This window comes from Melopsittacus undulatus, chromosome 11 (assembly GCF_012275295.1).
Source record: "Melopsittacus undulatus isolate bMelUnd1 chromosome 11, bMelUnd1.mat.Z, whole genome shotgun sequence".
Lineage (NCBI taxonomy): Eukaryota > Metazoa > Chordata > Aves > Psittaciformes > Psittaculidae > Melopsittacus > Melopsittacus undulatus.
Genome location: NC_047537.1, coordinates 21,930,148 through 21,945,090, shown reverse-complemented (window position 1 = coordinate 21,945,090; position 14,943 = coordinate 21,930,148). Strand labels below are relative to the sequence as shown.

Here is a 14,943-nt window from a genome sequence, read left to right as displayed (position 1 = left end):
GCTTTTCCAAGCCTATGAATACATGGGGGAGGGAGGGAGGAAGCGAGGAAGGGGGAGAAGGATGTAAACAATAAATGAGAACTTCAAAGTAAGAACTAACAATGTGGAACAATGGCTTGTGTATCTTACAGTATAGGACAAAACTTATTTGTCTTGGGGTTAGGCAGCTGCTAAAAGAAATCAGCGCACAACACAAAGCTTTGATATTCCCATAGAAGAAAAAGGTTTCTTAAGCAAACAGCAACAAAACACAAAACCAACAAACAACCAGGACTTTCTACTGAGATGGGTTCACTCCATTTTCACATCCAGGGTTACAACAATAAATACTGATCATTTATACAGAGGTTTAAACTACACAGGCAGACCAAGGCAGGAGATACTGTCCTTGCAAAGCAGTCAAGATTTATTCCACATAAAGGCACGCTGACTTCAGACAAAAGTGATTTGGGACAATGGATTTCACATCAGAATTAACAAGCTGTATTTTCTCAGTGTTATTTCTATAGCTTCTATTGCATCCCCAAACATATTTCAGATTCGCTTTGAAGTGTATTAATATTTTAAACATTTAGAGCCAGTTAAGAGGCAGAATAACCACCTAAAGACCTAGGTCACTGTCATGGAAAAAAAAGGAAACAAATTCATCCTTTATAACAATTTATTTTAATAGAAACTTTATGAAGTTTAAATCATACTGGACTGATCTTCCAGTTGCTTGTATTCAGTTTACAGTATGTGGAAAAACACTCCCCACTTCCCATTTCATTGCATTCAGATGTCACATGTCACGCTTGTCACACGATGAATAACTCAATATCCTATCTTATATTTAATGAGCAGCTTCTGCCTACTTGCTTAAGCAATTTTGCAGATCAATATCTACTCTTGAAGTGGTTTTAAGTGAAGAGGGACACGCATTATAGTATGAAAAGAAAGTGGGAAGGGTCAAATATGTAAGATGCACATTGAAATACACCCCAGCTTCCAGCCATGGGATACATGTAGTGATCATATTTCCCTTCTCATGACTGCCAAGAGCTGGAAAACCTTCACAATCAAAACAGGCAAAGTGCATTAGAAGACTCACCAATGTGCTGTGTCTACAGCAAAGTGAAATGTTCACATCATGACCGAAGTATCAAACACAACCACAGGTCTTAAAAGCACAAAGAGATTTGTAGCATCAAACAAGTGAAACCCACAAGCCAGAAATTGGAACGTAAAAAGACCATTTATAAACATGGCATTTTGCCCAGATTCAAAGGCCCCTCCACAAAAGTCTATGTTTATGATCTGGACTATATTATTTGACCTAACAAACACTTCTGCTTCTCTCCACAAATCTAACCTTTTTTGTATCTTTGCTCCTTAAAACCACTACAGCTGCTACTTCCAGTTCAAATAAGTTTTACAGAGTAGTGTGAACAGAAACTGGATATTCATTAAAGGAAAAAATTAATAGGACATTGCCCCATTTTTACAGCCACTAAAAATTACAGGCTTTGTCCTAAATCAAATCACACCAGCTTTTAGATGACACCAAACATTAATACATGTTTGCTGTATACAGAAAAATAATTGGACAATTGTTCTTATTCATATGTAAATGTCATCAGTCTCTTGAAGGAGAGAACAATGTATTTTTACACAGATTTCCAAGTTGGGAATGGTGGGAATAGGGAGAAAAGCATACAGCTTTTAATGCCAACAACTACAATCACTTGAAATGGTACTTTTACTCTAAAGGATGTTTTATATAACTAATAAACAAAACATGCGTATTAGCACCAACTTACTTAACAGCTTTATTTGGAGTGGCAAGTGTCCCAATTCTATACATAACACATACGCCTGCCACTGCTAGTAGTGCCTCTGACATCAGGAGTACCAAAAAAGCTTAGGATGTTTGGAAATTGTGAAAGCTTATACATGGTAATAACTTCTTCGATGCAGCTTCACAAGCGACAGCTCAAAATCACAACAAACTGTATCTTCAATTGCCAGCACTGAAAACTGAACCCAGCTGAACCCTATGAACATGCAGAAATCACATTGATTTCAAAGGGAGTTAGTCAAATCTGAGCATAATAGGAGAGAGCTTCCTCTAATTCTGCACAGCACCAAGCCCAGTGAAGTAAATGAGGCTCCGCACACTGAGTCAGCAACACTCACTTTTTACTCCCAGTGTTACTTACTCCTCATTTTTAACACACTGTATTTCAGCAGCTGCTGGACTTTTTACACTCATTTCAGGATCTCCTACACCAGTTCTTAACTGCGCTCCTTCCTTCATTTCACAAGTGCAACGTGTAGCAACAAGAGGCTGTAGTACCTACTTTTAATAGTCAATGGCTTTCCTCCTTTAAAAAACAGAATCCATACATGTGACAAAGAAAAATACCCAAACTTTCTTCTTTTTTTACTACGAGAGACACACTTTGAGGTAGAGATTAATCACGCAGGGAAAGATTAATTCCCAGCTGCTTGGCAACCATCTGGACATTCTACTGGTTAAAACACTAGTTTGAATTGCTAACCTACCTCTTTGATCTTTCCCAATGTCTCCAGCACATATGTGCAATAATTAAAGACATAGTTCACAAACTACTGAGAAAAAAAAAGTAAGGAACTGTACATGTCCATATAGAGCTGTATGACCAGACCAATTAGCATCAGGGATTATAAATCACAAGAACGTTTATGGAAGCATGTCTCATCCTGACACACACTGTATGTCTCACACCAGGCTAGCAGTACAATAAGGTTTGGGGTTTATGATACTACATTCTGAAGAGTTATCAAAGCAAGGCAGGATGTGATTTCCTCACATGGAAGACAATGGACAACTTGCATGTGTTTTTATGAAGAAGACATTAATCAGGCAGGAATCATGTTAACAGAAGTCAGGATTGCTGTGTTTTCAAACACGAACCAGCAGATCACTATTCAGAATGATGGCTTGGTGGTGAGAATCAGTTTACAAGTGAATTGTCAATATAAATCAGACACTGCATTCAAAAAGACATCAGGTTTGTGGATAAAAGAACATTCAAATGAACCAGAGACTATTTGAACTCACAATACACACTGCCTGGAGTATGTTTAATGGAATAAACCATTACATGCCTACATAGGTTCCTTTAGCTGTATTCAGCTCTCCCAATTCCATATACATACTTATCTGTAGCCATCCACCAAGCAGATACACAACATACATACACATGATCACACAAACACTTTTATTTCATTATAATACACAAGAGAACAAGACTGAGATTTTGTTACCAAATATCTGTTTTCAATGAGAAAACAACATCAAATCCACGACGTAGTTCAAATCACAATAATGTTATTTTTACATTGGTAAAAACCCAGTTTAATTACAAGAATTCTTCTTTGAGGATACTGACTCCACATTATTTTTACTTATTGCTTTTAATTTGGCTAGCAGTAAATATTAACTCACGTATTTAAATACTTTGCTACAGAACAGAGCAATTAAGAGGAAGAAATCAAAACCAAAAGGACAGTGCTCACTGCACACCATTTCCAACTGCAAGGAAACATCGTTTTATCTTCAAGTGTGTTTGTCCTTCTCCTAAAACCCCATCTCTTTCCCATGATAACACCTGCAAGTGTTACTCACCCTCCCTACTACTTTCTTTCCTCCCTGCATTTTCCTTTATATCCTATGTGTAGTCCCTTTTGGGGAAAATCTGTATTGCAGCCCTTATGCAATTCTCCCCATTTCAAGTCATAATCTCTTGCCAGATAAGCGAGAAGCACATTAAATCTGCTGCTTTCAACACCTTAAATTCAGAACACTTTGAGCCAGACCAAGACTTAACCATAACATCATCACTGCAGCGTGCTGATTTTATCTTAACATAAACACATTGCTAGATCCCACCACTTTTGGTGCAGTAATACTGTAGACATGGCTCAATGGTCTTTATAAAGAAAATCTGTGTAATGCAATAAATGGAGTGCTCATTCACCAGAAAAAAGGAGAAAAACATAAATAATGATTACAAAGATAAAGCTTCTATATAGCTTTTTTTAAAAAGGCTGCACCTTAATGATACAATTGTTGAATACATAACAAAAAGCAACTAAAACCTCTTCCTTTTCATCTCATTTCTGGTTCTGGATCCATGAAAATGCATTTTCAGGGAAAAAAAAAGAGGTCTTTTTCCCATTCCCGACACTCTAAGTTACCATTCACTATCCAGCTCATCTCTTCTTTTCCCTGGGCACACGTTCCCTCTTTCACAGTCCTCACTCCACATGACAAAGCAGTGCAAGTTATCCTGCAGGTATTCCGTACCCTATTGCAAAGTTACCCATTGCCTCCCCTAGAATTATTCCTCCCTCCAGTTGCACTGCAGTAACTACTCCTCCAGCTGACAGGAGGAAATCAACCATTTCTGCCTGACTGCTTTAGGACACAAGAACCTGGAAAAGCAGCCACTGCTTCAGTGGCCAAAGACTTTATCACTTGACTTCCAAAAAGCAAAACAGAGAAGTGACAGGAGCAGTGATAAAGTCAACAAAATCCTTGTAAATACTCCATGTTCTCAGTTAATAGATGAAGTTTTGTAATACAGTTACTGCACAAAGCATCAAGCTTGGCATTTGTCTAAAGCAGCATGATTTAGGAGCTGCTATACAGCTCAGTACAAAAGTACTCCTGGCATTAATTACAACCTTTCATTTAAAAGGATAAAAAGAGAAAAGTATTTCCAATGCTCTTGCCTCAGGTTTGTTCACGTTCCTTTTGCTGAGTCTACACAGATAAATATCTTTGCTTACAGAAAGAAAACAGAAGGAAATGGAGAAAAATGGGAGGAAAAATTAAGGCTGACAAAATGAAAAATGAAGAGAACTTTATAAAGAAATCCCCAAACTCCTTTAAAGGATCCATCAGTTGCTTGAGAAAGGTTAAACAAGCATCATGTTTTATTAACATAGACAAAACTGGGTTTTCATTCCAGAACAAGGTCAAGCCCATACTGGAGCAACACTTATGTTCTGTTCTTCTGAACAATCACAACAAAGAACTTTTTCTCTCCCCCTCCTCTGCTCTGTGCAGTATCGGGTGGCATTCAGGGTGACCAAAGGTGAAGTTCAAAGAGACACTTCTTCCTATTTATCTAGATAAGGTAGTCAGGCCATCTGTTCTGGTTTGCTGTACTGCTGAAAGCCAATATATTCCTGTTTTCCTGCATCTTCCTCATTTGAGCACATGATTTTTCAGTAACAACAAGTTTCCCAAATGGTTTAATCCATGTCAGAGGGATTTGGGGAAAATATGACTAAACCCCACTGCCTGATGATATTCCCATTTTCATTAATCTGTGATGTGGTTATCATTAAAAACGGCCATGTGTTCAGCATTACAGAGTCAAAACAGGTGCAGGAATGGTTTATGAACAAAGGTCTAAAGGTTAAAAGCAAGAAACCCACAGTTATCCTATTTTATGTTCTCCAGTTCTACTACAAAGAGGTAGAAACCAGTTAAAGGTTTACCCCAACCTTTGGTACAGCGCTATTCTCCTGTTAATACATTCACCTTCTATAAGTGACAAGGCTTTATTCTTAATTGAGCTTCACAAACCAAACAAGACGAGAACACATTGAAGTCTTCTACTTAACAGCACACACATGGCAATTGTGAAATACTGCCTATAACCTTTCCAGTTTAAACCAGCCCACAGTCAAGTACCATGAGCAAAAAGGACAGGATTTTTTACTGTGTGGTTTTGAGGATTTTTCCACTGAGCCAGCAAAGTATTTGCTGTATTTTCTGTAGCTGCTTGGCATGCATTCCTGTTTGTTTCATTTGAAAATAGTACTTACATGACAGCATTGTGCTTTCAATTTACTTTATTTTTTGCTCTATTTTCGCATCTTATGAAACCTTGCCTCATCCCAAGGCAATGGTGGTTTCAATATTGTTACTACAAAAGAACAGCCAATATTATACCAGAGAAAGTGAAAGGCACATGTATTATGCAACTGCCACAGCAGGCTGCTTGGGTTAAGTCTTGAATTAGACCAACAGCTATCAACACAAAGCTGTCTTTCATATACATTGTGAAGGGCAGGCTGGATAGGGCTTGGAGCAAACTGGTCTAGCGGAAGGTGTCCCTGCCCATGGCAGGGGGTTGGAACTGGATGAGCTTTAAGGATTCTTCTTACCCAAAACAGTCTGGGATTCTATGATTACTTTATTAGCAATGGAAGTACCTGCAAACCAAATTTAGCCTCTCCTGCATCCCAGTTGAAGACGTGTTCTAAAGTGTCTTGAAAGTCACCTTAGGAAGGTTACAATTCAAGTGTCCTTAAAAGACACCATGTAAGAGGAGGGATAATTTAATGGTTTAGAAATGATGTAACTTCCTTTCTAACTCCTACCTAACAGAAATAAGGCCTAGATCTGTAGACTTTTAAAGGTATATAGAAAGTTAACAAAAACTGTCACTAAATCAAGGGTTCCATTGCTTCTGTTAGAAGGCAGCTTGGAGAATTCCTAGAACTCAAATTGTTCTATATTGGGAATTCCTTCAAAGGAAAACTAAATATGTTCCAAAAGTCTTCTTTATTCTCTAAGTAATTGGGAAATACATTCCATATTTAATGAAAAGTCCTGGCACTTCAGCAAAGCCTCTCTTCCATGAGATCTTCTGCCACAACAAACTGTTCTGCAAATACCCAATTTCCCAAGAAAATGTCCTAATTCACTAATTTGGGTGTTATTTTCTTGTTCCCGAAAGACTAAATAGGACCTTACCTCTCTTTGCAACAACGCCTGCTCATCACGTACAGGGCTGCTTCTTCCTCGGCCCATTTTGGGTGTCATCTGTTGAATGCGAGAGAGTTCAAACCAACTTAATTCAAAGCAGTAACTCCAAATAAAATCCACCTAACCAGAAATGAAGAATATTAAACACGTCATTCACCCCTTATAAAACAGTGTGGGAATATAGATACATACCAAAGACACTGGCATTGGTTTTTCTCGCAAGTATCTTGGATTCTCTAACTGAAAAACAAGTTAGAAAGTAATCACGTCAACAATATCTTGTTATTTCTGCTATAAAGTAAGAAATACCTCCAAATACTCAATAAAGTTTGCAATGACAGCTTCTAGTGGTCGGCACCAGGGTGGGAATACTTAACCCAGTAACTCTATCACTCTAAGAACAAAAATGGAACAGATTTAAGCGTGCCTCTGCTTAGACACACCAGTTCAAGAACAGCTTTCCACTAAGATTTGATTATCGATTAAAATACAGCTTATCTGCAAATCATCATGTCTCTAGACAAACGGCTATCACCTAGAAGTAACACATGAACTAGTTGTCCTGTGCATAATTCTTTCTCCTTTAGAACACTTCAATGATCCCTAAGAAATGAACTCCATGGAACGCAAACGTCCATCTTTCACAAGTTACACAAACAGGAAATCTTCATATGGGATCATTCTGCTGGACATGATCTACTCAGCAAGTTCTCAAGTTTTAGTGTTTCCTAATGGAAATGGTTCAAAAATTGCACTTTATTTTTCTCCCCCAACCCCCTGTGGTTGTAAAAATTCCATCAATGCAGTTTTAAAGGAATTTGGCAGCCGAATACCTGCCTTATGCAAAAGATCCCAACTTTATTGGATAAACTTGCATTTAAATCAATAAAATTAGAATAAATTTAGGGATTACAATGATTTTCATCTAGTGTTTTTGAGAAATTACAGTTGAGTGCATTGAGCCATAGAGACAAAACATAAGGAAATAATTCATTAACACCACTGTATAATTAAAGCAGCTCTTTTAATCACTATTTTTAAGAACTAAATACAAAACATTGCTCACAACTCACTTCCTCTATCAGACAGCTCTATCTTTTTAATTTACTCCAACAATGAGGCTCAAATATCACATCACAGAGAATGCATAACACCCAAGAAAAGCTTTCAAGGGTATAATCTTGCAGACCATGGCAGTGAGATCTGGAACGCGAATGTGATTGCAAAGCACATCTTACAACATTCGGTGCATTTAGTTTAGTTTGTTTAAGATCAAATTGATCTCTGAGGCATGGTAGATGTATCAAATGCTTGCACTTTCTCCAGTACTAGTAAATAAAGTTTTGCATTGGATTTATCAGCAAAAGAAAGGCTTAATCCCTCTGAAATTTCAGTTTGATATACTATTATTCATTTCCTATCCTAAAAGGTTAGATAGGATTTCTATATGGTTTTGAAGAGTCGTCCTGTTTCCCCCAGAAGTAGTTGTAGATATTCACATTTAACATATCCATTCTATTTCATATTATCTAATATGTTAATGCTGTAATTGAAAGTATATGAAAACCAGTAATTTAACAGATACCCCATTTCTCTATACTGTCAATGAGTTTACCGAAACAGATACGTTACACTTTCTTTCATATAAAGCATCCTGGATTGGTTTTAGTTTGGTGGTTTGTGCATGTAAAACACATGGCAGACAGCAGTCAATAAATGAATCCTGACTGCACCTACTGCAAAACCGAACTCAATGATTTTGGACACAGGAGATTGGCGAGGAGAGGAATACAGGAGTGAGAACATCACAGGGCATTAACCACAGCAGAGAACAGCGATTAAATAATAATAAAGAGATAGAAATAAGAAGCACAGAAATTCTAAGCCAGAAAACTTTCAGAGGGGTTTCTTTGTTCTACACATTTGTACGTGCAATAGTATTTTCTGTCTAAAAGCTCTCTAATTTTACTAGCATTATACTCTTCCTTCCAGCTTATTTCCCCAGTGTCCCCATCCATCCTACACCTCTAATCACCACCTGTACAGATACCCAGGACCAAAGGCCTGAAGCCAGAAGCCCAAGGCAAGCCCTATCCGAGGCCCTGAACCAACAGCAGCCACTAGCACTGAAAGCCTTCCCCAACCAAATCTCAAAGGCTGCACCATTTTCCAGGAGCCCTTTCTCTCATGTCAAATAATGTAATCATTCACTTTGGCTTTTTTAAAGCTGAAAATGATTGTAAATATTTACAGTTCATTCCAATCCTTTATCTGACCATGAAATGTAGCCATTTAGAAAACCAAACACTAAGGTATATACTACTTGCTTACAAGAAATAAAATGCATCTCTAATACTTTGTACGGCCCAAGTCTTGCATTTTTTGATTTGGTAACAGCAGCCATATGTGCTTTGAAGTTAAATGTTCCCACTTTGTTACTTGTTGTGGATTATATCCACTTAAACTGATCTGTAAACATTTAATGCCTCAACATTCATTCTTTTCATGCTGGTCTTCTGCAAAACTTCTTGTTCTCAGAGTTCTACCACATTAAAGAGGGAGTATCACAATAAAGAATGCCCCCAAAAAAAGAAAAAAGCAGCTTGTATTTATGAGAAACATGCAAATTTAAAAATAATAACCAAAAGGTCAAAGACAAACCAAAATACATATGTATGAAACTGAAGGACTGCCATGAGAAGAACAGTAAATCACATGCTTTTTTAAGGGTATGAACCAAATAAATGTCACCATGAAAGACATCTTTATTTGAACTAGAATTGAACTCTAATTTGTAAATACCACTTCTTAACAAAAAATGGCATTTTGAGTTTCTTTGTAGGAAAGCTGTTGGATTCTCCTGCTCCGTTAGGCAGCTGAACAGACAACAAACCATGTCGCAATTTGTGGGGACTGGCACGGTCACCTGGTAGTACTTGAGTCCTCATAAAGCAGAGCTGGGAAGGCTTTGGATGATCCGATCCCCATTACTGCACAGAAATAATCTACTTTAGGAAAATATACCCATTCTCCTTATATTGAAAGAGGAATGGCAGAAGTCTGCATAAAAACCCACATAATCCAAAATGGAATTTGAGGGAAATTTGCCATAATCTTTAACTTCAGTATTCTCAATTTCTGTTCATTGTAACAACACCCGAAACAGTCAAAACTAAGCATTTCTGAGGTGAACATTTTAAAGCTACCAACACAAGCAATGAGTGCAGCACTGAGCTGAAATGGTCTCCCCCAAAAGCAATGACAGCACAGAAAGAGCACAGTTTTGAGCACTAAATACTTCTGCAAGACTCATCCTCAGGACATCAACTACATTTCATCCCTTGGGCTGGAAGTACCGTACAGGCTTTATATCTGTCATAGCCCAGAAACTTAGACCAAAGCTTCGGCTCTTTGGACACAGTACATACCACGATGACGACATTAATGCTTCCAAAGTCACATTTCATTCTTTGCAAGATAGTTATCAAGGTATATTTATCTTCAATAATGCACGACTGTAGCTTATTACAGCTCAATAAGAGAAGGTGAGTGGGATATAAGATTCAGTGGGGAAAACCAAACCCAGACCAACACAATTGGATCATCAGGCTTGTGGCAAATTCTCCCTTAAGCTTCTTCAAAGACAAAATGTGATTGTTTTCAAAACAAGGATGGAAAAAACACACATGAAAGAGTTAAGAACACTTAAGATTTTGAAACGGTAAACAACTAAACTGAACCTTGCCCTAAATTCTTACTTTAATCTAACAAACCCGGCCAGCCTGCATGCTCCCTACAGAAATAACTGCTGAGTAGCTTCAGGAAATTTGAGTAAGGACATTCTTATCTAACATCATAATTCGTAGGGAAGCTCACTTTAATGCTGCTTCTGCAGTCTTAGGGGAAGGACATTAAAGCACATGAAGATTGTTTGTCAGCATGGAAGTTGAATTGATGTTTTGAAGTCACACCACCACTTGGAGTTCACTGTGGGAAAGTTTTCACAGCGCTGCTGCCCTCGGAGGCCACAACATATACAGTAGGTATGTTTACTGTAAGCAGAGAGACTAAGAAACCAAACAAAAGATAATCAGATGGCTTGTACAGAAATGGGTGAGCTTAACTAGACTGGAAAGACAGAGGCAGATGTGAGCCAAGCACACAAAACAGGCACAAGGTATGCTGCTGCTGTAGCCACCCAGGAATCCTCCGTGCTCACATCTACATTAACCCTGTGTGATAGAAAACTTCTTCAAAAACAAGAATGTAATGTAAGCCACTGACTGTGGCAATTCTTTGGTCTTAGACGTTGGTCTAAGTCCTCTTAAACCTTTATTAGGCAATAAGATTTCCCATATTAAGAGATGAGCATCCCAGTTCTTTGTACTTAACATCCCCCATTACTCCTAGTAAAAGCGAAAGAGTTAATTCTCATCCTGGCTGAATTCCAGGGATGAAAAACTGTGTTCTCACTGATTAAAAACCTCTTTGCTGTTTCTGAGGGTACAATCTCTTTGTATGCTTTCAATCTAAAATGAAGTGCTGAATTTCCTGGGATGTATAAACGAGTTGCTTCATCACACCTCAAATGGGCTACAGTTCAGTGACAAGTGAAAATGTATCGGAAGCATCATGAAAAAGTATATATATAGGCAGGCCAGGTAAGAATATGCAGGGATTAAATTCTTTAATGTTCCTTTACATTACTTTAATTTTCTACCCCAAAATTGTGTTTGTCTACAATCCAAAAAGCTTAACAACAAAGGGAAAGAAAGAAAAGGAAGAAAAAAAGCCAGTTTAATTCCATTACCCAGCAACTTCTTTTCCTGATACTGCAATATTTAATTATTCTTTGAGTCATATCAAAAGGAAAGGTGAGGATGGCCCATTAATGAAATGTACTAAATTTGCAACAACATATACAAGTCTACTGAGAGCTGTTAATAAAATCAGCTAGCTGAGCTGTACTATGCTCTGAAATAGCTAAATCATGACAAATAGTGGAGAGCAGCAACACAACTAAAGCTGACTTGTGTCTGTTTAAACTCCTGGCTCTGAAACTTTCCCCTTCAAATGGCAATACAAAAGCATGTCTTTTCTACACTGCAAATGCACCCTCAAGGCATGAACACTTAAAGGACAGTCCCCCCATCAGTTCAGATAAGAGTCAATAAGGGCTAAAAAAAGCACATTGTTATAATGTATTTTAAATTAGTATTCCATGTATAAAAGGCAAATTTACCACAATCAAAACTCAGCTTTTTTTTTCCCTTTTAAACATTTACTCATGCATGACTAGAATCTAAAGAACTTGAACAATAAAATGTTTGGGAGATAATCAGGAATGCTGCAAGGCAACTGGAAAAGTTCCTTTATTACTCATGAGAAACAACAGTATTAGCAAAGTCTTACTTCTCATGTAGCAAATGTTATTACTAGTAGCAACAAGTATCTGAAGCCTCCATATTAGTCTGTATTAAGCTCTGACCCCCCTGCTTAGGGGAGACACCATAAAATTATTTACCCAAACATTTCACAATACTTTTAATAGCAGTAATAGTAATACTAATAGCTCAGCCACTGCTGTAAGCATATCATCAACAGTGGAAACACATTCAGTATGTAACCTTATAAACACACCACCTTTGAAGAAGAGGAAATCTAGAATATATCCAAGTCAAAGCCCAAGAGGTAAGGGTAAAAATAAATCAACAGTGTATAACTGGTCATTACACTCCAGACAAGCCTGCAGGGGAACACTGAAGGCTTAGCAGGAACTCATGGCTGGGAGATGCTAAGGTTTTTCTCACCTTCATGTACAGCACCTACCCAGGTGTTTGTGGGTTCTTAACCAAAACCTACATTTGCTTGAAAGAAGAACAGCTGCCTAAGATTTCAAAGACTCTTACTGAGAAAAATCCTTGTATAAAGACTTGTCCAAAATTCCCAGGATCAGCTCTGTCCCCATCATTGCAAGAACACACAGCAGCACACATCCTTTGTCAGACCAGGAACCCTGATTCACCATCTATTCCTTGAGACACAAGGAAAACTCAAAATCAAACCCCAAGGAACTCTTGCAAGCTCTTTTAAAACAACTGGATTTATATTAGGCCACCCAAAGCAAAAGCCAGTCTGCATTTCCTCCTCTTTCCCCCACTATTGAAACATCCTTTTGAGTCAAGGGTCTCCTGTATCTCAGGTGGCATCGCTTGTAAACTGAGCTTCTCAAACGGTCTGTAAATGTGGCTAGCTGTCAAAAGATAGCTAGGTGCTCCTATGATGATGTAAATACCTACAAGTAATAGCAGTCACATCTTGAACTCAAACCTCACAGAATGTGAGGTCCTGCCATCGTTTAGTAAGTTTTAATCTTTAATAATCAAATATTCTTCTTTAAATATGAACCCCTACTTAAAACCCCATGACCCTTTAAGAGTCCACTGCAGACCATGATCCATAGCAGGGGAACACCGCTCAACAACAGCCACTTACAGACCTCCCTTTTACAACCCCAAACCCTAACTCCCAACAAGTCTTATCAAGCAATCAAAGTCTCTCACTAGCAACTTGTTTAATTACCATCCCCAGAGAGGAGACTTGAAAAACTGATTTATGTGTCACGGTAGCCAATTTGTTATCAGAGATTGCTCCCGTATCAGTGGAGGATCATCCCAGTTTAATAACCATCCATTATCGACACAACATGATTGCAAACTGGAATTTCAATTAGAAAAAGAAACAAACCCCAAATAAAATGAAAGAGATAAGCAAGCAGGCAGATCCACACTGATATAAAAATGCTGGATAGAAAGAGATTCTTTGTCAACATCAACTGGAACAATTTGTAATATGGCCACGAGCAAGTTTCCTTTTTACATCAGCTTTAAAAGCTCAAGGTATTACAACTATCTGCTCATATAATCCAGGTATTTATACAGTCCAAATACCCCAAAACCTACAAGTGACTGCTTGCACATTTGTTTCAGACACCTGTGCAGAGCTTTCGCAAACCAGAGTTGGCTGCTACTGAAAAGCTTTTAGTGCAGAGATCTCCAGAACAGAACTACATTGCCCCAAAAAAAACATGCATCTAAATCAGGAAGTGCTAGAAATGGTTCTCATATTACTCTATAAAATACAAGGAGCATCAAGGAGCAACACCACACACCCAGGCTAACATCTTCACTAATACTTTAGTTCAGAGAAAGTGGTTGGGCAGCTGCTGGAGCATCCCAAGGCCGACTTTCTTCTCCCTCACAAGTAAAGCAAGCAACTTGCATTCAGAATGCTAACAGGCACCACAGCAGCACCAGAAACATCAAGAAGGACATGAAAAAGTCAACATTCTCTCGCCATTTATGTTTTCAACTGAGAACTTAACCATCAGTGCAAAACACTGAGTGTAATAGGCAGGATTTTTAAATGCTGTCATATCCCTCTGGATTGACAATAGTGTAGGAAGAATAAGGATTATTTGGCAACTGATGAAAATGACAACATGAAAACACACAACCATTAAAAGGAACAAAGCTGAAGTATTTAATTTCATAGCTCAAGTATTTCATATTCACTCATCCCTCCTAACTTCACCTCTCTCCCAAAAGCAACTGAGCTTTGAGCCTATCAGAATAAGCAGAAAATGACAGAGAAAAAACCAACCCTGTTTATTAAAAGTGATCTCAATAAAATAAAGTTGTTCTGAGGACATCAATCCTAATCAAATAGGTTAAAGATTTGGAGGTACAGGTGAAAGGTTTTAAGAGAGAAAACACAACAACAGAACAGCAGGATACAGCTAAAGAGAGAAGGAACTTACACTATGATCTTAGAGCTGTCGTGGGCTAATAAAGCAGAAAATACAACCAAGGGAATAAAGTCTTATTAGAACAATAGCCTTAAATTAAAATTTAATGCATCTCAGATTCTCCCCTCGATAAAGACACACTATTCTTTCCAGGAATCAAAGCCACTGAACTGGTCTAATGTTTCTAATTGTTAAAAGGGGAGAAAGGAGTTTAACACACTGAAAAGCATCTTGAACCCTGCCAAAGAGAGGCAAACTCTGGCAAAACAACATTAAGTTGTATTAATGGCTTGCAAACTCTGTATTCCTTCGAAAAAAACAGTAATAC

The 14,943-nt window shown here is 38.0% G+C and overlaps 1 protein-coding gene across 1 annotated transcript in view; it reads right to left on the bottom strand.

Annotated features, from left to right (window-relative positions):
• CEP112 (centrosomal protein 112) overlaps positions 1 to 14,943 on the bottom strand; it is a 158,356-nt gene that overhangs the window by 132,032 nt on the left and 11,381 nt on the right. The window contains exons 7-8 of the mRNA XM_034067887.1: positions 7,001 to 7,048; positions 6,797 to 6,865 (exon numbers count right to left, since the gene is read on the bottom strand). Coding sequence (XP_033923778.1) covers positions 6,797 to 6,865; positions 7,001 to 7,048 — 117 coding nt within the window. The remainder of the gene's footprint in view (positions 1 to 6,796; positions 6,866 to 7,000; positions 7,049 to 14,943) is intronic.